The 27,347-nt window shown below is 41.8% G+C and overlaps 1 protein-coding gene across 1 annotated transcript in view; it reads left to right on the forward strand.

The window, feature by feature from the left end:
• CUNH15orf41 (chromosome unknown C15orf41 homolog) overlaps positions 1-27,347 on the forward strand; it is a 307,340-nt gene that overhangs the window by 150,029 nt on the left and 129,964 nt on the right. The window contains exons 7-9 of the mRNA XM_018562822.1: positions 4,262-4,341; positions 7,557-7,606; positions 15,233-15,300. Coding sequence (XP_018418324.1) covers positions 4,262-4,341; positions 7,557-7,606; positions 15,233-15,300 — 198 coding nt within the window. The remainder of the gene's footprint in view (positions 1-4,261; positions 4,342-7,556; positions 7,607-15,232; positions 15,301-27,347) is intronic.

Here is a 27,347-nt window from a genome sequence, read left to right on the forward strand (position 1 = left end):
CCGCCCCACCATAAAAGCAAGGTCTTAGAGACTTCTGTGGACAGAACTGAATACTTGCTATAGCGTTTTTTATTTTGACAGAGCTTTTTAAAAACATTTATGTATAATACCTCAGCTTGGTTATATTTGCTACTTTGTAACACCACGTGGAGAATAATAGATTTTTTTTTGCAGATATAATTAAGCAAACGTTTGCCCAGTTTTTACAAATCATGCTTTCTTTGTTAAAAATGAGGCTTTAACAATGTCTTCTACTTGAGACAAATGAGTATAATTTGCAAATTAATTGGTATAAATTATGTAGAATTCATCTTTAGGATAAAGAGGTTGCATGTATTAAATACATTGGAATATATCAAAACTGGAGCAGATTTGCACTGCAACCAATCAACTTCTTTGTCTCATTTCCAGATCTTCCCTGAACAAACTGAAGAGAGATGCTGATTGGTTGCCATGGGCAACTGCTCCAGATTCTGTCCGCTCTCGTTTTGATAAATGTCCCCCATTGTTATTTAAATTGACCACTATGTTATAATTTTCCTATGTGTGCTGTATTTTCTCCAGTTGCCCTTTTAATAAATAATCAAGCACAATGGCTCGTCTACAGAAAAAAACAGTGATGGCTTTTTGCCTCTTGGGAGGTGACTTTGATGCCTCTGAACATGTTTACAAAAGTGAATTTGTGATTATCTTAGGGAATCAGGAAACAAGTCTTTTTTCAGGCTTAAGTAGGATGTACCTTTTGCATCTGTTCCTAAAAGGTTACAAAAAGGGGTCAGACTAGATCCCATTTTCTGAGCTTAGAAAAGTAGTCAGGACTTGCAGAACACCTCCAATATGCGGACTTTTATATACAAGGGTCAAAGGTCTTTTTCTCGGTATTCAAGATGCATGTGCTGTCCATCATTACTATTATTACTACAATCCCTTTATTGCAATTCTGTCAGTATGTCATTATTCACACACAGCAAATCCTCACTGATTTGTCCATGCTAATCTACTTGTCACCTGTGTGTAACAATCTGAAAGGTTTGTTGCATGGCAGAAGTTTGCACACTGAGCTTCTTTAGCACAAGACTGTCTGGATAAGGGGGGGGGGGGGGGGGGGGGGGTGGGGGGGAGATGTAGCCCTGTAGAAATACAGGTTGGGAAACTGTACTTGCCAGGAAGCACTTTATGGCAAAATAACATGGAATCCTTGCCCTGCCTTGCGAATCATAGGTGTTGTTTACATGTTATGTTTATGGGTGGTCATGCTTAATAGAAAAAAGCTGCTCAAAGTATCCTCTAAGCTTCAGTTGGCAAGCTACAGGTACCTGTAATACGATATTTTGGGGAGGGGCGGGCATCTACACAACAAAAAGATAGATCTTTCAGCCGTATTCCAGATGGTCTCCTTTAGTAACTCATGGCAGCAGCAGATGAAAATCACACTCCTCCCCACCCAAAAGGCTTTCTCCCTCAGTGGACAGAACCTCACTAGGCTATGGGCTTATCACTACTACACTGGTGCCTCTCCAGGTTGATAGCAAAGGACAACCATCTCCTCTTTAAGGCTCCATTCACACCTAAGCGTGTTGTCGCTCAGTGCGACAAAACCCTCAACCCGAGGAACCCCATTCAGTTATATGTCCCCTTTTCACACCTGGGCGTTTTATCGCAAGTAAAAGTACGCCTGTCATACATGAGCTAGTTTTGGGCAGATTTCAGAGTTTTTCCCCATTGACTCATTAGAAAACGCATCAAAATGCGCATTACAATTATTATTGCATGTTTTAACGCACATCAATATGCCACAATCTGCGGACAAAAACACGAGACTTACCATATACACGTCTTACATGCGCAGAAAACGCGCAAAACTACTCACAAAAAATGGTGCGTAGGACGTGCCTAATAGGTGTAGTTTAGGTGTGAATGGAGTCTGAGGGCTTAAGAAATGGAGGGAAGGAACTGAGATCTTAACCAACTCGGCATATTTAGGCTCTCTCAAGCCTTTGTAAACCCATTCCACGGGTAATTGCTCACACTACCTTTCGACAAGTTATCTTTTATGTTGCGGAAGGAGGATGGCTCTTTCTCTTCTCACTTCAGGATGGCCAAGCAGTGATAAGAGAAAGAGCCGCTGGCTGTCAGATCTGGGCCGAGTGGCTCTCTCTCTCTCTCCTCACCGCTAGGCCGCTCTGAATGACAGCTCCCTCCTCCTCATCATCGAATCCCCACTGCCTCTGCTCATATAGGCGGGGGAGAGCAGCGGGGACCCGAGGAAAGGCTGGAGTCTGTTCTGCCCCTCTTCTCCCTGTTGAACCACGGCTGTGTTGGCCACCTTGCATCCCTGTTGCCATGGCGCCCTGTGCCAGCCCTGACTGCTCCCCCTCTCAGCTGCACCTGAGGCGAGTGCCTTACTCGCCCCATGGTAGCTACAGCCCTGACTGATTTCCTGAACAGGCTCTGAAATATACAGCAATTGCCACCAAATACATTTCTAGTAACTGCAGATGTAGGATCTCTCAATAGCATCATCCCCTGCAAGGATAGGATTGCTGCTTGTCGCAAATTCTTATAGTTACCACCAAACTACAAATAAAGTGTAGTGGGTGCTACACAGCTCACTGAATTCTTTCCAATACACAACTATTTAAATAGTAATAACATTTGTCTTCAGTGTATGTGTAATGCTATAGGAAATAAAATGGCACCACAATATGGTAACTTATGTATGGCAGACTGAGAAGTCCAATACAATTCACCCTGCAACCAAACTAAAAATGTACTGTTTAAGCACACATATGAATTTCTTAGACACCACAGTATCCATCAGGGATGAGAAACTGCACACATCAATATACAGGTGAAACTCGGAAAATTTGAATATTGTGCAAAAGTTCATTTATTTCACTAATGCAACTTAGCCGTCTACCAGGAGATTTTGGAGCACTTCATGCTTTCTTCCACAGACGAGCTCTATGGGGATGCTGACTTCATTTTCCAGCAAGACTTGGCACCTGCTCACACTGCCAAAAATTTTCTGAAATTGTGGATCTGGGTTTTCATGAGCTGTAAGCCATAATCATCACAATTATGACAAATCACGGCTTGAACTATCTTGCTTTGCATGTAATGAGTCTATCTCATATATTAGTTTCACCTTTTAAGTTGCATTAGTGAAATAAATTACATTACACAATGTGTTGCACACAAGAGAAACCTTGCAACATGCGCAGCCAGGGATGTTGCATTGGTGAGACCGGACAAAAATTACAAAAACAAATGAATCTGCACAGAGACACCATAAAAGAACATGCGGAAGATGATTACTGCACACGCATTTTCTGCAGAAGACGTGTTTCCAAACCTCTGTTATTAACCTTAGTGGTGAGACAAGTTGTTTTACATGCTGGTTGTGAGTGTGCCATGATACCTTTCTACTGTTTTACTGTCATTTTGTTGCAGCTTTGTGTATAAGTACACTTTAGCCAAAAGCTTATCCTGAAAATGTAATGCTTGGTGCAAATGAAAGTATTATGGCCAGTACGTGACTGTGTTGATTCAGATAGCAAGCTTAAATTATCAGTAGTTGCAACCACAGGAGCACTCTCTCTTTAGGCTGTTTCCCTGCACAGAGAACCACAACCAGGACCCGTCATGACTTTTCTCTTTACCTTTTCTGTGGATAAAAGGAAAAAAGTAGTTGCAAAGGTTTTCCAACAAATTTGACATTTTCTGCATTTAACTGTATTTGTAAAATGATGAATGTCCTCTACCTGTCCATATACAGTACTTAAAGTCCCCATCAATGCATCTCTGGGTCCTGTTGGCCTGCAGCTTAATTTTGGGTTTGAGGGACTTCAATGGCCAAACGCTATCTCCTTGCATATTTTTCGTGTTCCTTCAGTGAAATCAGAGATAATGGCTGTTATAACAGTCATTTCCATGAACATTAAAACAGGGTACATTAAAAATGTTTTAAAATAAATAAAAAAGTAAGGAATTAAAAAAAGATATTTAGAAATCGATTTTGCTTCAAACAGAATTTTCCGTGTTGATACCTTTATTACAGTTAGAAAGTAGACCTTACTGACTGAAGTTTGTTTACCTATGATAATTTAAATTAAAATGCTGTACCTGTTGCATGTCTATAGCTTTGTACCCCAGTTTCATCATTTATAATAATAAGCATTGTTTTTAGTCTAATTAGAGTATGTATAAGTTACAGCTTACCAATGAATATTTTCTATTTACGTGTACTATTTTCTTTCAGCCACAAAGCCTGCCTTGAACAGCATGATGCGTGATCCATCCTTAATTCCAGATTCTGTCCTCGCCAACCAGGTGCAACAGGTAAAATCCAGTCACTGTGCCAAGGGGAGAAGCTCCTTCAATCTCATTTAATTACTATTGCTGTAAAAAAACTTTTAGATTACAAAGCATCCTAAATGTCACTAAATAACTTGCCTCAGGAACATTTCCTATTTTTAATTGCTGCATTTTGTGTCAGCGGTAACAGTGTGTGATCCTGTTTTTCATGTCACACAGAGGGTTCTTTCCCTTTGGGATATTTAATGTTCAGTGCTGCTTAACTGTGCTCTCTGATGCTGCAGGTTAAGATTATACAGCATATCTCATGTAGTTAGTTCCGATTTGTTGTCCTTATTCATATAGAACATGCATATTGTATATATCCTCCCTTTTTGTCAGATAGTACATAGAATAATGTAACCTCTGTTGTAAATTTAAATTTTGATTAAGGACCATGTATGCTTTGGCATACATGAGAGAGTGTGCAGGGTCTAAGCTGTCTGTCACATCAGAGCTGCACTTAGTGTAGATTAAAGCATATCTAGTCGCCCAAATTTTTCCTTAGATGCGGTGCCTACTAGGGCTGCATCTAACGATTATTTTCTTCATCGATTAGTTGGTTGATTTATTTTTTTGATTATTCGGATTAAAAAAATGTTTTTCTTATTTAATATTATTAGTTAATAAATATTAGGTATTTCATATCTCACCAGACGCTTTTGTCTGGTGGAATCCGATTGGCTGCACCCTTGAATCTGCGCCCTGATGCGGATTCATACGTACGAGCCGATTGGCTAGAGATACAATTTTTTATCTCGCAATGCTCAGCTCTCTCCTAGCTGATCAAGGGAGAGCATATTGCTAGACACACTGCATGCGAAGCTCCACGCACCACCACTTCTCTCTGCTGTGTGCGGCTCCGTGTGCAGTGTATCACGGGCTTTACATGCACAGTATACACAATACACACAGTACATACATACAACACATAATACACAGTACACAAACAACACATAATACATTCACATTACAATACATAACACACACGGTACACACATACAACACATGATACACATACCGTAGACGAATACCACACATAATACACACACAGTACACACATAGTACACACATAGTACACACACAGTACACATACAACACATAATACCCTTACCATAATACCTCCTTACCATCTTGTCTTAAATTGTATTGTAATTGTAATGTCTTCCTTATATTGTAAAGCGCTGCACAAACTGTTGGCGCTATATAAATCCTGTATAATAATAATAATAATAATAATACATACACAGTACACATAATACTTAATAAAAAAAAAAAGTTTTGGGTCCATTCATCAGGCAAACAATGTATTTTTACAAATCAGTGTATTTTTCACATTGTTTTCCTGATGGAGGGACCCGATGCAGCCCCAAAACATAATTTACTTGCTATAATGTGAACATGCATCAATAAAAAGATGTATTGTTATCACAATTGGAGTGCCGGTGACTTCTCTTTTTCTTCAGTACTGCCTCCTGTAAGACCACCATTGTCACTGTGGGGCCTGAATTTAGTATTGGTAGTTTTTGCAAAATCCCTCCATCGAGAGCTTCAATGGATCCTGCTGGTGACATTCTCTCAGAAAGTAGGATTTCTGGTGGCCATCACTTCAGCACGCAGAGTATCTGAACTGGCCACGTTATCCTGCAAACCGCCATATCTGGAGCTTTGTCAGCATGAAGCCACCCTGCATCCAAGACTGTATGTTGCAAAAAGTGGTGTCAGCCTCACACCTAAATGAGGACATTGTGCTTCCATCATTGTGTCCTAAACAAGTCCACCCTAAGGAAGTGGCCCTACACTGCTTGGATGTAGTCAGGGTGATTAGAGTTTATTTGAATGCCACAGCTAGGTTTAGTCAGGCAGATTCCCTGTTAACTGTGAAAGATCCAAGCACGGCCTTTCAGCATTGACCTCTATGATGTTAAGCTGGATCTGCTGAACCATTGTACAAATGTAAGCAATCAAGTACCAAGGACCACCATTTCCAGTAACAGAGCACTCAACAAGGGCGTAAGTGCATCCTCTGATTTTTGCCATCAGGCATCAAATTCTTGGCTTTGTAAGGTAGCCACTTGTTCGTCTGTTCATTCATTCACCAAATTTTACAAGGTGGATTTGGCAGCTTAAGCCAATACCAATTTTGGTTGTAAAGTTTTTCAGGCAGCAGTTTGTCTGGCCTATATCATTTTTCTGTAAGACAGTTACAGCTGTGGCACTGCTTTGGTCTGTGATTATCTAAAGCAGAGCTGTGTCCTCCAAGCAAAAGAGAACATAGAGTTTTTTTGCACTAACCATAAAATCCTTTTCTCTGCAATGATTGAAGGACCTGGCATCTGGCTTGCTAAGGCCACATGTGTTGTGTTGTTTGTAAGCCATCAGGGGCAGGGCCCTCCTTACCATCTTGTCTTGAATTGTATTGTAAATGTAATATCCTTATATTGTAAAGCGCTGTGCAAACTGTTGGCGCTATATAAATACTATGTAATAATAATAATAATAATACTGCTTATGCCATGTAACGGAGTTTTCACAACAGTGGAGGGGGTTTTGGCAACCTGCAAGGGCTGCCACCTGCGCTGTCTTTTGTTTATAAGTGAACCTAGAGAACTCCTGCAAGTAGCGATATACCCAGTCCATGATTATCTAAAGCAGAGCTGGGTCCTCCAATAAATGCAGAGAAAAAGGATTTACAGTGAGTGCAAAAAATCCTAATTTTGCAGCTAATTTTGTTTGGGGGATGGGGGAAGTTGTTTGGAAAGCCAAGCATCCATTTTTCATGGAAAGTCCACTTTAATATATCCTTCTCAAGCACTTTAAATCAAGTCTTCATTAACCTATGTAGTTGTGGGCATTGTGAAGAATCTTTAAAATTTAAAGCAGAAGCATTGAAATCACTCAGCTCTTTTGTCATCTATAGAGAGCAAAATCTTGGCAGCCTGACATCACCATTAAGCAAACACACAGCAGATGCTTCTAAGATGCTAGAAACTGACTGAAACCGAACTTTAGAGTCTCTGTTGTGATTTGAGGATAAATTACTTCACAGTACATCAGCTAGAGAGGTCAGGGGTTGCTTGTTTTAAAGTTATTGTATTACTTTTTAAGAATATATGAATACTTTTATGTCCATAGTCTGGACACAGGTGCACTTTAAGTATATGTTTTTGTTAATAATTCTATTATTATGTCTCTTTCAGTGCATTATCAATGACTCTTGTAATGGACCTTTAGTTGACTGCATCAAACAGTATCCTTTAAGATTTAGCCATCCACCCCCAATCCTGAATTAACAAAATGTATATGTAGAAGTGTCAAGGTATTATTCTGCACTTGGTAGGGCTCTTTGGATAACCTCTATGCAAGCCCATTCCAATGGAGAGTGTTGTGATATACATTGTGTAAATGGTAAAGAAAGCCCCCAACTTGCCTTTCATACCCACTGTGAGAATATATACAAATAAAGCTGACTTTGAGAACGTTGACCTATCCCTGCTCCTGACATGAAGACATGCAAGGCAACCTCCATACTTCCACCGTACAGGTTATCATTGTCTATGTACAGTATAAGCTGCCTCCCAACAATGCTATGTAAACATGCATTTGTACACCATCTTGGTCTCGTATGCCTAGTACTGTGTGCATTCAACGTTGTAGTTATGACTTGTATTTGGTTACGGCATAAAAAATTATTCAAATACATTATATTATTTGCTTTTCTAGATTATCCAAGGATTGAGAACACAATCATGATTATTAAAATAGCTGAATTCAGTGTAAAATGGATGTAATGTTAACCAATCTAAAAAGAACCATTTCGGGGGTCGTCTGCATATGTTTTCATTAACACGCAGCAGCTCCTACAAACTGCTGTCACTCAATGGCTGAGGAGGATTGTCGGGAACTCTTCTCGGCACAGAGCCTAGCCCTGCCCAGCTTATAGTGCATTTTTGATTACAGGAGTATATTGCAAAGTGTATTCCTGTATCATAAGGAAACTAAAAATGCAACAAAAAGGTGTACACCATAGTCCTCCTTTAACGTTTAATGTGGTTTCATTCTAGCAAAGAATACTGCTCAGCGGCTTATACCAAACTAACATTTTAACTTGGTTGGGATGCACGGATTTCCACCACTACAGTCAGCGGACAAGTGTTTAGAGTATTAGTTTGAGGTTTTAATGCACTTCTGTCATACGCCAAATATAGTACACCTTTTGTGACCCTGCCTATCTCTAAACACAGCCAACAAGCTGCTCTCATTATATCTGCAGCTATTGGCAGCCAGGAATGAGTTATAATGGACTGTAATGGCTTTGTGGTTCGAAAAAAAAAGTCATGGCTGGTGAGGAAATAATTGATTAGCATTTGATAGAAACTATCAGGGAAATGCTTGATTGCTCTGTGGAGATATTGAGAAATATCATCCTTGCAATATGAAGTGGCATTACTGTGCTAGCTTTGACTTTGTGCATTCTCACAAGATTGATTTAAAGGAACTACATGTGACAGGCCTTTATAAAATGTATATGTTTTTATATTCCCTATTACTGGTTGTAAGATGTATTAAAGAAAGACATGCAGGTGTTTTCTTGATGCAGTGAGATGGATATGCAGACAAATGGAGGTATCTGGAAACAAAGTAAAACATTTATATATTTATGCCTGGCAGTCTGAGAAGAGAGAATTGCTTTGTAATGTGTTCATTCAAGGAAACACCTGTAGTATAGTAGAATCTATGACCAATATTATAAAGAGGCAAAAGAGTTATGTACCATGGGATTTCTTTTTGCCTCATTTACTTCCCTTGAGAAAATCTACAATAGAAACAGACTTCACCCTTAATTTGTGGAGTTGGTTATGGTGCCACTTGTGTGATCGCCAGCATTTTTGTCTTATGCAGCCATGGCCGTATGTAATTTTTGGACAAGAGAAACTACTAATATATGAATCCACTTGTATTGACTTGTACAAGGTGAAAGAGTGAAAAATAGTTTTGTATTACTACATGGTTTTATGTGTTAGCTATTTTTTTCAAGCTTTTTGGAGGCAATAAAGCATTTATCATGTCGTCATATATTTTTTTTAAATTCCATGTTTTTTTGTTGTAATTTTTAAGCATTAAACTCACAAGTATCCGGCCTTTCCATTTGAGTGCATCTCTGTTGAACAGTCACTAGGCTTATTTTTAAGAAACGGATGCTCTCAATGTTGGAAGCAGTACTGTCTGACTCAGTGCTCTAAAATGCATGCACCAAAATGAGGGAATATTTTTGTCTACTCATACTATAACCATAGAAGTTCTTCTGATTCAATATTATGAATTCATCTCTTCTTTGGTATTCTCTTTTCCTTTTTCCCTTTCAGAACCCTTTCTATCACCCTTTTCATACCTTGAAGCTATAAGAAGCCATTATATGCTGGCTTCTTATATAAAGGTGTATCCAGAGCTGGGTAGTATGTCAGGGAGTGGTTCCACCTGCATTAAACCAAGGCAGTTGTCTCTACGGATGACATTCCCTCACATTGTGCTCAGGAGAACTAAGTGCATATACGATCAAATGGCCGCAGGTTTGTCTGTGTACATGCATGTTATTGCTTCTTCACATGCACTTACTGCAACAATTCAGGGATTAAAGGATTATTCAGTAAGGCATTTCAAGGGGCAATGGTTATATGTAAAACACAATAACCTATTACAACCAGTAACGTTATGTAAGATGAACTTATAATAACTGTAGTAGGTTCCTTTACATTATTGTATTAAATAATCCTGTAGCTCTATTTAACAGAAAAGAAAAAACACAGATACTCTCTTGGGATGAATGTGCATGCCAACAATGCATCCTAGTGGCCAGTATATAGTTTGGCTTCTTTGAGCTCTGTGATCAGCAGTGAAATGGCTCATGTCTTCAACCAAGAATCAGGAGGTGTGTTCCTCATACAGCCTTTGTTGGCTCAGAGTACCAGAGCCACACGCGCCCTGTGACTTATGACCATGTGGAAGTGTTACATCAGGGCGAAAGTTTTCAGAAATTACATGTTAATTCCAGGGCACATAAAATAGTTAAAAATCAATTGGAAGTTTAAGGTTTTAAAAGCATAATGTCTTTTGAAGGATTGTGTATTGATTTTAAATATAACTCTCTAATTATATATGCACAGAGTGAAGCACAGAGACAAGCTCTTTGCAAATGGCAGGGGGCTGTTTCACAGGAAGGTTTCTGAGGATTACGGGAAGCCAGGCCTCAGTTTTTCGCTGGGCGGAAAATGGCCTGTGAGATTATTTACAAGTTTTGCCTGCTGGTCAGCGAGATCCATCAATAACAGGTAGTAACATTATAGACCATCACTAAGTGTTTCGGCCACTATCGCATTAAGAAATCGCTTTGAAGCTCTCATTTTATGCCTTGTCTGTTTTCGTCCTCTGCTTACCTTCTTCCTCCCACTCTCATTCCTTTACTTTCTGAGAACCTATCTGTCTATTTTTAATTTTCTGGCCTGCCCAGAATTTTAGCTAGGCAGTCTCTGTAATAATTTTGTTTCGGTGGAGAATAAAGTTGGATAAATAAACATAATAATAATAGCACCGCTGACACTTTGGCTGTAGAGGCCTGTAACTAATTGTATTGAGGCCCTTTTATAATCTCTGAACAAGTGATCCTTCCATGTCAACAGAAGCGAAAATGTGCTTTGCCCATGAAGGGTAAAACAACAGGTACACTTTAATATACTCTAGTATACTTCTGTTTGGTCACTGGAAATGGAGAGAGGTAGTCCTCTCTCTTCACATCCCTGTGATCTCATAGGATACCTAAGTGGCCAGTCACAAAGCACCAATGCTACCAGAGGTTCAAACAGTACAATTGACCCAGTACAATTATTATTTCCTTTTTTTTATTATTCTACTGGATGTTTAGGCATCTTGCTATGCATTTCATCTCTTGCAATTTGGGTTTGTACTTTAACCTTTCTGAGAGCTACATCTGTTAGGCATAATACATACATGTTTCTGCACCGGTTATTTGTTTTGATGGATATATGTGTAAATGTGTTCATTATATTTTTATATAACGATGTTTGCATTTCAATATTTGGTTGAACTCGATGGACTTGTGTCTTTTTTTTTGTTTGTTTTTTAGAGTGACATTAAAGTCAAAAAAACTTCCCCTCCCCCCAATGTTAAGTAAAACACTTACCTTAAATTATGTATCTTAATCTGATCTTCCTCTTCTTTCCTGTCCTTTTCAGTCTTCTTTCCAGCGCTGTGGCGGGTCTCCGATCCATCGCTGACCCCTCTGTCCTTGCTGGCACTTCCTGTCCCACGGTGTCTGCATGCGGGTGCACGTGTCCATTGACTTACCTTGCGTCTCTCCTTGTCTCCCAGCCGAAAATCCTAACTGCGCATGCGCCCGCCCCAAGATACTTTGCAGCCACCCGAGCAGTTCGGATTTTCGGACGAGAGCGCGCGGCGAAGACAGCGGCAAGTTTAAACCGCTTTTAAAGCGTTTTTTTTTCTTCAACTTTTTGCATGTATCTACTGCTTGCCAGCAGTAGATATATGCAAAAAAACGGAGGGTTTAGAAACCCTTTAACCTATGTAACTATACGGAACGTTGCACAAAAGCCCACCATTCAAATAAAATATACAAAGAAATGTAGAGTTTTATATTATAGTTTGTATCCATTACATGTACAGAAAAGCTAAGTAGTAATACATGAGTGTCTATAAGTATCTACAATACGGTGTGAATCCAGTTTTGCAACTTTGTAGAGTCTCACCAGCACCAGGGTTCTGTAGGGTCTCACCAGGGCTATGTGGGGTCTCACCAGCCTGGTGAGACCCCTCAGAGCCCTGGTGAACCCCACAGAGCCCTGGTGAGACCATACAAAGCCCTGGTTTAGCCATGGCTCTGTGAGGGCTCACCAGGGCTCTGTGGGGACTGGTTAGACACCACAGAGCCCTGGTGGGATCCCACAGAGCCCTGGTGAGATCCCAAAGAGCCCTGGTGAGATTCCAAAGAGCCCTGGTTAAACCAGGGCTCTATGGGGTCTCACCAGGGCTTTGTAGGGTCCCAACAGGGCTCTGTAGGGTTTAACTAGGGCTGGTAAGACCCTACAGAGCCCTGGTTAGACCCCACAGAGGCCTGGTTAAACCAGGGATCAGTAGGGTCTCACCAGCACCAGGGTTCTGTAGGGTCTCACCAGGGCTATGTGGGGTCTCAACGGCCTGGTTAGACCCCTCAGAGTCCCGGTGAGACCCCACAAAGCCCTGGTTAAACCAGGGCTCTGTAGGGTCTCACCAGCACCAGGGTTCTGTAGAGTCTCACCAGGGATATGTGGGGTCTCACCAGCCTGGTTAGACCCCACAGAGCCCTGGTGAGATCCCAAAGAGCCTTGGTGAGATCCCAAAGAGCCCTGGTTAAACCAGGGCTCTATAGGGTCTCACCAGGGCTTTGTAGGGTCCCAACAGGGCTTTGTGGGGTTTAACTAGGGCTGGTGAGACCCTACAGAGCCCCGGTAGACCCCACAGAGGCCTGGTTAAACCAGGGCTCTGTAGGGTCTCACCAGCACCAGGGTTCTGTAGGGTCTCACCAGCACCAGGGTTCTGTAGGGTCTCACCAGGGCTCTGTGGGGTCTCACCAGCCTGGTGAGACCCCTCAGAGCCCTGGTGAACCCCACAGAGCCCTGGTTAAACTAGGGCTCTGTGGGGTCTCACCAGGGCTCTCACCAGTCCTGGTAAACCCCACAGAGCCCTGGTGAGACCATACAAAGCCCTGGTTTAGCCATGGCTCAGTGAGGGCACTGTGGGGACTGGTTAGACACCACAGAGCCTGGTAAAACCCCACAGAGCCCTGGTTAAACCAGGGTTCTGTAGGGTTTCACCAGGGCTCTGTAAGGTCTAACCAGCTTGGTTAGACCACACAAAGCCCTGGTGGGATCCCACAGAGCCCTGGTGAGATCCCAAAGAGCCCTGGTTAAACCAGGGCTCTATGGGGTCTCACCAGGGCTTTGTAGGGTCCCAACAGGGCTCTGTAGGGTTTAACTAGGGCTGGTAAGACCCTACAGAGCCCTGGTTAGACCCCACAGAGGCCTGGTTAAACCAGGACTCAGAAGGGTCTCACCAGCACCAGGGTTCTGTAGGGTCTCACCAGGGCTACGTGGGGTCTCACCAGCCTGGTTAGACCCCTCAGAGCCCTGGTGAGACCCCGCAGAGGCCTGGCTAAACCAGGGCTCTGTGGGGGCCTCACCAGGGTAGCAGGCCTGTGGGGGTCTCACCAAGGCACTGTGGGGGTCTAACCAGCCTCGTTAGACCACACAGAGCCCTAGTGAGACCCCACAGGGCCCTGATTAAACCAGCGCTCTCCACAGCGCTCTCCTCATGGCTCTCCAGGCCGCCACTCACCAGTACTGTGCTGGCCGTGTCTCGGGGGCGGGAGCTGGCAGGAGCGTGCCGACATAGTCTCCATCTGCTTCTGAAGATAAACTAACTGTCCTCTGCAAAAGCTTGCCCTACCCTCACCCCAGGGTCGAGCCCCTATTCAGTCTTGGACACCAGGCCAGCTGCTTGCTTTTACTGTTGATCTCTGCAGAACCCCTCCACCCTCCCCCCCCACGTCGGCCATATAAACTAAGCTGCTGTGCTTTCCCCTTCAGCCCCAGGCCAGACACCAAGCCTCAATTGCTGCTATCCCCCCAACCTCATCTCACTCAGCAGCTGCTGCTGTTCCCTTCCCCCCCAGTTCCAGATCATTGCTGGCTTACCTTACCATTTCAGTGACTTGACTACACACAGGCTCTGCTGCTCAGCCTCCAGCTGTGAGAGCTCCGCGGCTGCCCCTGAGGAAAAAAACCCTTCCTGCATGTGGGCAGGAAGGTACCAAAACATCACATTGGATGGGGGGTTTGGGACGTACCAACTGTTCCGTACGAGTCGTACGGAACAGTTGGTACGTCCCAACCCCCCCATCTAATGTGATGTTTTGGTACCTTCCTGCCCACATGCAGGAAGGTTTTTTTTTCCTGTGCTGATTCTACGGTACGACCGCGGCGGGCAGCGGGCTCAAGGGGCAGCTGCTTTGGGCCCCACAACCATGACAGGGCCCGGGGCAAGTGCCCTCTTTGCCCTGCGTTAAAGACGGCCCTGCTTAAAGCCCTCCTAACCCTCCTGTATTAAATTTGCATCGTAACAGCTGGAAGGGGTTACGTTTGTCTTGTTTAGAGGGTTGGTATACATGGCAGCTGGCAGTTTCTGCAACATTGTTAGCATAACCACCCAAACTGACAACAGCAATGTTGTACATTGTTCTTAGAATTACATCTGTCATAAACGTAGACAATTAAAGCTAAGGTTATGATACAAAAGAAAAAAAATCAGTGGTGAACTACATTTCAAAAATATCAGTAGATCAAGCAATGTGGGCAGATAAAGTTCTATGAAAATTTCAACTCTTCCTGTAAAGTCAAGCTTGGACCCATACCCTCCCACCTTCTGAGCCTTCAAATTTGTAATATGATAGATGGCCAAACCGGCCAATAGGAAGGGCTGGACCTATAGTTATACATTTCATTATAGATTTAAATAAGTCATGATTTGAAAAGGGTGTGACATCATGTATAAGCAATTATAAGCCCTCAGGGGCAGGGCCCTCCTTACCATCTTGTCTTGAATTGTGATTGTAATGTCTTCCTTATATTGTGAAGCGCTGCACAAACTGTTGGCGCATATAAATCCTGTATAATAATAATTATATAACCACTCTCCAGATAAAGTGAGTATGGTAAGCTTGGACAGTAGTGTGCATGCTACAACATAAATGTTTATGTATGTAAATACAGTATAATGATGTTATTTCCTTGACCACCTGGTGTTTTAGTGCTATTGGCTTTGAGCATGAAGTGCTTCTAAGAGAAAAACTGATAGAGAAGAATCTTGCATTCTTAGGTAAGACATTTTAAAACCAAATTCCAACTTTTTTTTCCATTTATATTATTGTAAAGTATTTCAAAATAATCACATTTATAAAATGATCAGCTTTTTAAAATTGTATTATCTGTTATCCCATTTTATTCTTATGCTCTTTAAGAGTCTAGTGTGCTCAAATAAATAGGTTGAAATATACAGAATGTGTTTTTGTAATGAGGTAACATAAGCGACATCCTGTCGGCGGTTTAAAAAGACTACAAGAGCAGTTGGCTTAAAGCAGACCTTTTACCTAAAAATAAAAAATAAGCCTGTGGTACTGAACCTTTAAACACTTTTAGAAAAGCGTTACATCTTCATCTTAATTTCTGCATTTAGCAGCAAAGACACTTACTGCAATGACACTTCCACCTCTCTATAGGCCCTCTTCTAGCTGCCTTCTGAAAAAGTTTTGCCATCAGTACCTTCCAGACAGCTCTCAGAGCTAAAATGTGGATCCTTATCCTGGGGTGATAGCTTTGTGAATTGAGCATGCTGTCTGTATTTTTCATATATTCACCATATAATTTCCGATTCAGCTTCTCTCCTTTAACCCTTTTGCTGCCAGAGCCTTGTTTTCTTATTTTGCACACATGTTAAAATGCACATTTTAGACTAAAAAGTTACTTAGAATCCCAAAACATTTTCTGAAAGCAGAGACCCAGGAGAGGAAAATGGTGGTAGATTATGTCACACGATATTAGATTGCATTGTAAATAGATACCAAAAATGTCAAGCCTTAAAATTAAATGTGCCCATGAAACTGTAAACAATATATTACATCCACAATTGTTCATACGCAATGCTTTAAAAGCCTTCACAGGTTTTTAAAGCAATTTCAAATGTGGATTCAATCACTTACAATCAGTGGCGACTCTAGGAACAATATATAGGGGGGGCACATAAGATACCACAGTCAAAACGATAGCAACACATTATGCAGCTTTGTGGAATAATACCATCAGCTATAGAGGACTAGAAATCCCAGCAAAACAGAGCAATGCGGAATAATAGTATATACATTTGCCACATACTCTGTGCTGCTGCTCTACTCTGGGGTTCTGGCCTAATGTCTTGGGCAGAGCTCGTCAGGAGGGGTGGGGAGGGTCTTAGTAAGGGGAGATGTGTGGGTGGCAGAAGCACTGTAAGCAGGCATTACGTGGCTCCCCAGAAGGCTGCCGCAAGGTCCACAGCAAGTGCCGGACTTAAAGCTGGCCATACACCTTGCAATTATCTGCAGATTTTCTGTGGTCAGATGGAAAAGGTGCAACAGATTCCTCCATCTGTGCTAAACTGTGTGGATTGAGGAATCTCCACCTGGGCCAATCTGTTGCACTTTTTCCATATGACCACAGACAATCTGCAGATAATTGTAAGGTGTATGGGCACCTTAAGACACCTAAGTCAATTTGAAGAATGTGCTGGTATCGGTTTTTAGTATTGGGACAGAGGTCAGTTATAACGCAGAGTGCATTGGTCAATAATGTATCGCAGGGGGCGGAGGTCAGTAATGTAACCCAGAGTGCAGAGGTCAGTAATGTTCAAAAACCATACACACCCATTGCACTTCTGACCGGATAGAAAACCCTAATTATAGAGTGGGTGCTGAAATGACCGCGGATGCCTCCGCAAAATAAATCCAAAAAATTCAAAAAGGTGACAAGCACTCCAGCATGTAGAAAAGTCAATGTTTAATGACTTCACAGGTGTCACATCATCAGAGCGACGTTTTGGAACAGAAAAGTCCCTTCCTCAGGCAAAACAGATAAATATACTTGTGACGTCAATAAACAATGACTTTTCTACACGCTGGAGTGCTTGTGACCTTTTTTGAGGTCAGCAAAGTAACGCAGAGTGCGGAGCTCAGTAATGCAACGCAGAGTGCGGAGCTCAGTAATGCAACGCAGAGTGCGGAGCTCAGTAATGCAACGCAGAGTGCGGAGCTCAGTAATGCAACGTAGAGTGCGGAGGTCAGTAATGCAACGTAGAGTGCGGAGAACAGTAATGTAACACAAAGTGCGGATGACAGCAATCTAACGCAAAGTGCGGATGACAGCAATGTAACACAAAGTGCGGATGACAGCAGTGTAACGCAGAGTGCGGAGGACAACGGTGTAAGATAGAAAGGGACTTACAGTTTTGATGTACTAGATCATGTGCTCTGTCATGCCCTCTTTTTCCTCTCCGGGTAGTGGGTGGGGGGGGCGATGTTTCTCCCAAGCAGCCTTGATGCGTCTTCTCTGTCCTTACTCTGCTAAAATACATGAGCAGCCAATGGCAGTGCTGCACTCTCCCTCTTAGCCAATAGCAGCTGGGGTGGGCGGAGGAAGATACAAGTGGTTGCCAACTGCTGAGGAGCCCATACAGCAGGGGTCTCAAACTCAATTTAGTCGGGGTCACTGGACAAATTTTTTAGTCCTGTGTTAGTCCCGCTACTATATACGGTACCAGTTTTAATGTCTGTATATGTTACAAGCAGCAACTGTCACCCATTCAAATTAATGATCGGGTGACAGCCGCTGCATGTACACGCCTGCACACCGCATGTAATCATATGTGAAACTCAGAACTGACAGTGCTCCGGCCGGAGCTAACAGGAGCAGCTCTGCGGTCTGCATCCGTCGGATGCAGACCGTGTAGCTGCTCCCGCAAGTCGGGCACGCGGTCCGTGACCGTGTGCCCGACTTGTCAGCAGGCAAGGGGCCGCTGCCGTACAGTGAAGCTGGCCGTTTTAAAGTCCACAGCTATGACATTACTACTTGTGTGACCCTGTCTCTGTTACCTCACTTGATAAAAAAAGCCCTTCAGGCTGTTATACACAGGCCTTTTCTTAACTTTGCTTTGGATTTTCTTCTGCACCCCACTAAACTGTAGTTTGCAGGCTAATCTTCTATGTGGCCTTTCCTCTTCAGCTCTGGATCTTAGCAGTATTCAGGCCTTTGTGTACTTTTTTGTCAGCTGTTTTTTTTTCTAGTCTTGCACTATGACACAGTCCCTATTGTGACCCACTGTTTCCATACAGCCACAAGACCTTTGATACCCACTCTGGATTTTTTTATTGGTCTGTGCCCAGTTAATGCACAGATTTAAGGGTTCAAAATGAATTTTACTACATTCCCCAACTGAACCTGCTATTGAGCCCTTGCCCTTTAGTATGCCTGAGATTCCTATAACTGTCACTGCTTCAGATTTAGAGCTTCCACAACCTTCTACTCAAGAGCCTGTGTTTAAAAAAAAAATAGCTTCCCTTTTGCCAAAAGTTATAGATTTTTTGATTGATGTGTTTTACCAAGCAATACGTTGATCAACCTTTTGCCCCAGGCATTGGGCCTTATAGAGCTTTAAAGACTTTTCCATTATACTTTGTTTGTAAATCCATCCTTTATGAGGATTAAAATCTACCTCTAGAATCATGGGAATGTTTTCCCTGTACCAAAAAATGTTTCTACCCACGTGGGTGATCTAGTTGTCCACCTTATCAAATATACCAACAAACAGGTTGATTATATTTTAACCTTAAGGATTTTTTATTTTCATCTTTTGAATAATGTCTCTGTTTTAGGTTTTTGGTGTTACTGTTTGTCTGATTTTGGTGTGACTCAAATTTGTGCTTGTATGTTAGAGTGGATTTACTATTTAAAAATGAAAGACTGTATATTCTCCATAGTAGACCTACTTACCCTGGAGGTTTCTACAAAGAGTCCCTAATTACTTACTTATCAGCTGTGACCGTCTTCTAAAAGCCACTAAACTTACTCATTGCCTGATGTCCATGCAAGGAGCACTCAGACTCTATTCCTGAAAAAGCTGATGATACCCATTTGGCTCCCTTATTGATCAGTTTATCTCAGATTCTTCTTGTGCTCAAAAAATTGCATGCACCTCACTGCAGAAAGTCTGTAGATGAGGTGGTTTGACCTCATACAAGTCTCTGCTTCTACAGCAGCTCTTTGTAGATATACACATTCTCTTTCGTATTTAGGTAGATCAACTCCACCAATCCTTGGTCTCTTCTGCATAACTCCCTGAAAAAAGCCTCTTCACCATTTTCCATATGGGAATCTACCTGCTAGTTATTGGATCACTCCTTAGCTGCATCCTTAATGTTTGCATTTGTCTTTGCTGTGGAGTTGCTTCCTATTCTCAGGTGTGTGCTCCTTAAGATGATTGATCCCTTTCAAGCCATTTCCCCTTTGTAGGGATCTCCTATCTACAGGAATCAGTTTTCAATACTTAGGTATTTTGTATTTCTTACCTTGGCATAGTACCTTGGCATATCCCTAAGGCCTTCTGTTTTTTATTTTCTTTTGTGAAATGCCATACACAGTATATTGTTGCTGAAAATAGTTTCATACTCCCTTGCAGTTATCTGCATAAAGGTGCAAATATTTTACCTTCTCCCATACAATTTCCCTTTCAAGAGACTTTGTGGGATAACCTTTTATTCCAGAATTGCTAATGCTTTTGTTGTCCTTTCTCAGATAAACTTTGTCTCATTAAATATTCTGAGCCCTTTTTGTGAGGTCATGTTCTTCTCTGAAGGAAACATCCATTACAATTTTTCTGTACCTTCCTGAAGGTCATTTAATAATCTGGTTCTTTCCATTGGTAGGATCCTATAATCCAACAGTTTTAGCATTTCATTCTTCACTTTGTGCTGCTATCAGATTGCTAACCATGGTATCACTCCTCATCTAAATATCCTGATTTGTTAAAATATGTTTATTGTGTTTACTCAATCAGACTAGATTTCTTATGCCCGTCACATTCTCAACCTCATTGGAGTGTATGGAGCAGAGATGTCAAACTCAAATACACAGTGGGCCAAAATTAAAAAAAATGGTCCAAATCGAGGGCCGGGCTGGTTCACACAGTATAATACTGTGGTCTATACAGTATATCACACGGTATAATAACAAAGCATGTACATTTAATTATTAAAAAGCATGATACATAATTACAATAAAACATTTTTTTTCTTTTTTATTTACTTTCCCTTTAAGAAATAGCCTAAATATTTAAAAAATAAAAGCCAATAACAGACATTAAATAGTACAGTGCATTTACCGCAAAAGAATTTACTTACGAAAAAGTTTTTTAATCTGGTGCCGGCTTCTGTGGATTCTTCCCCTGCTTTCTGTCCTCATTGCGCAGGGGAGATATCAGTGGGAGATCATGAAAATCATCAATTAGAGATGTTTTAAAAAATGGTTTTATCACTATTTAAATTACAGTAAAAAAAAAGTATGTTGGGGGGATGCTCACTGGGGACAGTATGAAGTCCATACTGTCCCCAGTGAGCATCCCCCACATACTTTTTAACTTTCTTATTTAAATTATAGTAAAAATTAATTTCTTGAGGGACCGTAATACCCAGGGATGCCAGTATCCCTTAGAATGAGATGATGCGTGGACCTATATGGGTTGGACTTGATGGACGTATGTCTTTATTCAACCCCAAATACTATGTAACTATGTAGCATTCTATTGCCATGGCAACCCTCCACCAATCAAAACGCGCTGCCGCTACTGCCCAGTCCCGCCCACTCCGCTGGGCTTGTCGGCTGTGTGCGTGAGGGGCAGAGCGTGCGAGAGGGAGGGCAATGTATATAGAGAGGGGGGTGATGTATATAGAGGGGGCAATGTGTATAGAGAGGTGGCAATGGAGAGAGAGATGCAAGATGGGGGGGACAATGTGTATATAGCGAGATGAGGACTTGCCGGCCGACGGATAGCACAGGATCGGTATCCAGCAGCCAGTGGGCCCCATTCTCTGCGTCGGGAGGATCATACAACACTCCCGGCACAGAGATGGGGGGCTCGCCAGCCGCCAGATACTGATCTTAACATCTGACAATCCAAAATGGGGGGTGGGGAGCCCCGCGACGCACTGAAATGGGGGGCCTGTCCGCCGGCTGAGATAGTATGGGGCCCGCCGGCCACTGTGAGGAGGGAGCCGCGGAACAAGGAGGCACTGAAGACAGCCCTGCAGGCACATCATGGGACTTCGGACGGCAGTAAGGACACAGCAAACAGAAAACACATAGGAAACAGGTGAAGACAGAAGACCAGCCAGAAGAGGTAAGGGTAAATAATTCATTAAAATAATTATTATTTGTAGCCTAATGTTGTATAAAGTACTGTTGCAGCAATGCAGAATGGCACCCTCTATAGAGGACTACAAATCTCAGCAGTACTTTATACAGAAATGCTATTGTTATATAAAGCTAAATGCCGAAAGTGCCATTTTTCTGCTGATACAGCGGCGCATCCGTGCTTTCTTTCCTCTCCGCTGGGCGCTGCTCTGTGTCTCAGCGGGAAGGAGAGAAAGTGACAGCCGGCCGAGCGCTGCAGGAGGAGAGCGCTGTGTTTGGGGGGAGGGGGCCCAAAAAAAATCTTGCACCAGGGCCCTTTGTTCCTTAGGTTCGCCACTGCCTTATGATATTGATGCACTATGAATTCAGCAGTGAAAATAAAGAGGGCTTCATTATGGTTATATTTGTAATTGTGGAGAGCATATGGATGTTTGGAATTTGGACAATGTAAACATACAAGGAGAATGTTACAAAGGATTACCCCATCCTGGCTTTGATGGATATATCAGGTTTGCAGGTCTCATGAAATGCTGTAGGTGAGGTTTAAGAATGAGGGGAAATGATTATTATAGTACTTGAAAATAGTGAGAGAGACGGAGGTTAGGATGATTGATGCTCAGCAGGCTTTTATTGATTTAGGGGTGAGCAGGAATTCTGTTATCTAATACATTGTATAAACAGCACACCCTTGCTGGCATGTAATTAATATTTTATAGAATAAGTAGCTGAAAGAAAATGCTTTAATATCTAGTGCAGTATTACTTTCCCTGTCATGGGATAAGAGCTACACTTGGGTCATGCGAAACCAAAGGAGCATGCAAAGAAATGCCAGCTGTGGGATATCTTCTGTAGTAACTTATTACCATCAGCTCTAGAGCATCACTACCATCAGCTCTAGAGCATCACAGGGACTGCAAATAACTAAAATGTTCATAAAAAAGCAACACTTCTTTCTAATCATGTTGCCAGGCATTACTTTTAAAGTTTGGCTTTAATTTTTAGAACTATCTAGCAAAAATGTGCCAGTTTGCTTAACAGTGGAAATGTAGAAAGGAAATATAAAGTTTGTGCACATGAGGCTTTGATAATAGGGGCTAGAGGTTTGTTATATTAGAAACTAAGAAAATTACTTGTTAGACCAGGGGTTTCAAACTCAATTCACGTGGAGGCCACTGGACAAATTTTCTTCTCCAATGGGGGCTGCTTGCCAAATTATACAGTATTATATAATGTCATACTTCAAAATAAAATGTAACTATATGTGGTACCAGTCTTCATGTCTGGGTGTATTTATAATGTCAGTATATGTCTTTTTGATGGTCTCTTTGTATGCGATGTCAGTATAAATTTTGTGATGGTTTGTGTGTGTATTGTCAGGTTTTCTGTGAGTGATGTCGGTATGTGTGTTAATGTTTGTGTGTGTGTCGTATCAGTATTTGTATATGTGAGTGTATTTTTTCCCCCCACAGGTTTCAACTTTAATCATGGAGGATCAACAGATTCACACTTCTAATCTGTCACAGGAGGCTGAGCGGTGCGGGAGGAGAAACGCCGGCCGCTCTCATTGCTCTCCTCCCCGCTGGACGCTGTGCTGTGTGAGGGGACACAGACCAGCGTCCAGCGGGGAGGAGAGAAAGCAGGGATGCACTGCTATATCGGCTGAAACATGCCACTTTCGGCATTTTGCCAAAAGTGCCATTTTCGGCAGCCGAAAATTTGGTGCATCCCTAGTGTTTGCCAGTGTGAAGCATAAAGAGCAGATAATGTGCTCTAGTCTAACAGAAACTGTATCTGTACATTTGTGCAAACTGTGCACAGACACCAATAATTGTTATTCTTGGTACATTCTCATTTATATACTTTTTTTATTTCTTCTAAAAGCAGTGCTCCATAACAGCATATTGCTTTTGGATGTACCAGAGGCTGGTGCTTCTATATACCTTAAACCTTCTCGTGGGAAATAAGGAATAAGGAGATTGCCACTGCTCTCTATTTGAAATTGCTAGCTGTCTGGCTGTCATGCTAATCCAATGTGTTCAGTACATTCTGAGTCAGCAACGTATATGTAGATCAGGACTTCTGATTTCAATCACACTTTATAAGTATTAAATACAGTAGATATGGGCTTATATGCTAGGGTTTAATGCAACGTTGAGGGTGTCAAGGAGAGAACAACAATCTTTTAATTGTACATGCTTGCGAGATGCACAGCCACAGAACCCCAATATGTTTAATTTCAACTTTAAAAAAAGTTTTTTTTAGGTAGTTATGGCTGAAAAAAATGATTTTTTGGGGGTTGCTAATAGCCCTGGATTAAATGGTAGAAGTAGCAGCCACAACAGATCTAAAACCTTTAAGGCCGTGACACACTGCACGCGAAGCCGTGCAGAGCGAAGCAAAGCTCTCCGGCACGGAGCTTCGCGTGCAGTGTGTGAGCTGAGTGCAGTCAGATGATTGACTGCACCTCCAGCCAATCGGCTCGTCTGTAACAACCGGCCAGACGTCACATCCCGTCGCGCCGGTTTATACGCGCGAGCCGATTGGCTGAAGTTGAAATTGTTCATCTCGGCACGCTCAGCTCTGCGAGCTCTCGCAAGCTGAGGTGCCGAGAAGAAAGTGACATGACACACTGCTCGCAAAGGCAGCGCACCACCGCTCCGCGCTGCTTCGCGTGCAGTGTGTCACGGCCTTTAGGAAAGTTAAAATATAGCTAAAGCCCCCACCTTTGCACAAATCAGCCAGTGGCAAAACTGTTTAGTAGTAGTTTGTGAGCTTCATTTTTCACAGTACATTACTGCATTGTCTTAAACGTTTAATAAAATGTCAAAACAGTGCACAAAAATACTTCAACCCCACCCATCCCCCTATCCACAGTTGTTCCCAAAATTTAGACTTCAGGTATGTGTTTGGTAGAAAATGGCTAGCATCAGGACGGTAAGCAGGCACTTAAATAGGCAGCAATTAGTAATAGGTTTTATCTTGCAATAAACATTTACACTGTAATTTCTGAGAGATAATAGCCACAAATATTGTACAGTGGCTAGACAGTGCAAAAAAATGACAGAGAAGCCTAAAAGAAGAAATAGAGGTGCTGTCAAATGGATGTAGTAGGTGGTGAGCCTTGCAAATGTGACCTCCTCCCCATCCTTCTATTCCTCTACCTCCTCCTCCTATGTGAATATGGCACAAGGCTTTGGAAAGCTGGGGTTATATAAGGATTATTGCCAGGAGAGTCATACATGGTTATGAACTGTTGAAAACAGACCCTTTTCTTCAGTTCATGGTCTAAGCTGTCCAACATTAACATATTTCTACCCCATAATTGTTTGTGTTTTTGTTAAAAATTATTTTATTTTTTTTCCCTGTAAAGGCTGTCCATGCCCTGCTCAAGCAAACACTCATGTTGTTCCCTTTTGTTGGCCTTTTCCTATGAGTCTTTTTCCAGGGACAATAGGAAAAGGGCAGTCAGCAGCAAAAAAAAGTAGCATACAATCTTACGTCCAATAACAACTTTCTAATGCCAGGCTTTTGCTGAACCGTAAGAACAATATGGCCCACACCCCCGGCCCCTGCTTGCCACATTGGCACTTCAACTGCTTTCATACCAGCTGCCAGAAATAATCCCTGACCTTTAGTTCATGGCCTGGGAATATCCCACATTAGCATTTTCTTACCTCGATCTCTATTTGGTGTTTTCTTATTTCTCATTAATCATTATTTCAGATTTACTTTTTAATACTTTTAATTTTTTTGTTTGTTTTTTCTTCATAAGGCTGTCCCTGCCCTGGTTAAGCATAAATGGGCAGGGGATGGCAAGGCTGTAACCGTAACATGCATTTTTCCAATGGACTACTGGGTTGCAAAGATGTATCTGGCTAGAGGTAGCCCAGAATCACCTTCAGGTACTATCCTGGCCTGCTGCACGTGCCATATCAGACAGGGTCTTTAGCAGAGTAGTGAAATTGATGATGAGAGGCTGATTTTCAATACAATTAATCACACCTGGATCACATAGGACTACCAAACACCCACTGCGGATGTTGCTGATGAGGTCAATACATTTATTTGGGGTGAAGTTGTGTGGTGTTTTGGGCGCAAGGTGTTTTTACTTTTTTTTTGAAAGGATGCAGTGAAGTGTTGTCAAAAAGGCAGCTTTTGAACAGAAAGTTATAATCTAAAAAAAATAGAAAAAAGTAGCTAAAGTGTTAACAATTGAAGAGCTAGCTATTAATTAGTTGTGACAGACAAATATTGGCCCTTAAAGGATTTTTGGATGTAAAGGTCTGTTCACACAGATAGGGCACATAGGAAAACGTGCCCCAACACTGCAATTCAAAGAACGCAAGCATGGTTTGTTAGTAGATGTGTACTCAGCCACTAAAATCTCACATAAGCTTTACCATGATAATGGCACAAACATCCATGAAAATGAAAGGTCCACTTTTTTGAAAGCCCCCAAAGTCAATTCACCTGCAAGGGTGATTTAAAAATAAAAATTCTGTGAAAATGAACTTCAGCTCATTGCAGGGGTTATTATTGTGGGATTTCAAGCACACAGCTGTCTCAGGAGGCATTGGTGAGGTGCGGTGACATCACCCTTGTTTCCTGGAAGGTCCACTTAAACAAACAAAAAAAAGGAAATATGCCCTGTGAAATAACACTTGCAGCCTGTTACCACTGTAGCACATGTGGAAATGTATAGTCTATAAACATCCTGCAGCATTAGGTTGTAACAAAGGATGAAAAAAGTAAACACCCTTCTGTCTCCCCACCTCCAAATTCTCCAATAAAAACACCATTTTGCTACCTAAAGGATGTTCAGTAGATTCTACACTTATGTCTCCCTGTGCACTTTATGATTAGCACTTCCTATGCTTCCGCTTTTACATTGGGAGTTGGCTTATCGAAAAGCCTCTTAGTGACCCTCCCAAGTCAACTGACCTAAGTTCAAAGGCCAGACAATGAATTATGGTGACAAAGAATTTAAGTACCTCTCTAGGTTAGCAAAGCAGTGAGCAACAAACAATAATTTTGCACAACATCATATGAATTATTATTTTTTTAAAGCGTTATGTCGCTCTGTAAAAACTGCACATTTGTATCGATTTTAAGAATATTTTATGTCAAATTTATCTTATCCTTCTCAGGCAGAAAGTTTGTTTTAACTTTTGTTCTATCTGTTATTCCTAATGTGGTGACCCATACTGGCAAGCTGTTTTTTTATTTACATTGGTGTGATAAGGAAATGGTGTTGGTGCATTTCTTGTCATGGCCTGATAGATGGATGGGGAGTGAGCTTACAACCTCAGGGAACTGTCATTAATTCTAATCAAAGGTGAAGCAGAAAGAGCACTAGGAAGACCCTTGTCAGCATCCCAGCAGGTGTTAGGACAGGACCACACAACCTTCTCTGTTACACATCCAGGTCATTAGTTAGGGTTGGATGGAGATATAAGGCACTGCTTCTAATAGGTCTCTACAAAATGCTATAGTGCTCCCCTGGGTTTCAGAAGTCAAGGGCAATATGTTATGACATATTGAGGGCTTTTCTGTTCAGTTCATGATACTTTAAGAAGGAGAGAGAAGACAATAGGTACTGTGTATAATTACCCTTCTAATTACCTATCAACTTCAAATTCCAAGCAAATATGTAGCCCTTGATAATATCTTGTTCAGAAAAATCAAAATCAATGTTTCATTGTGGCTGCAGATAGGAGTAAAATTAAACATGTATTGATATAATTAAAAACCATGTTGTAAGATGTGGGCGCAACTTTGGTAACGTCATAAGAGAATTGATGCAACAAATTGATATCATCAACTGGTGCCACTATGTACTTTGGCAAAGTGCATCAGTGGATTGCAATATACTTTAAGTAACATTTTATTATTATTATTATTATTATTATTATTAATAATAATAATAATAATCTA

This window comes from Nanorana parkeri, unplaced genomic scaffold (genome assembly GCF_000935625.1).
Source record: "Nanorana parkeri isolate BGI_ZX_2015 unplaced genomic scaffold, ASM93562v1 scaffold602, whole genome shotgun sequence".
Taxonomy (NCBI): domain Eukaryota; kingdom Metazoa; phylum Chordata; class Amphibia; order Anura; family Dicroglossidae; genus Nanorana; species Nanorana parkeri.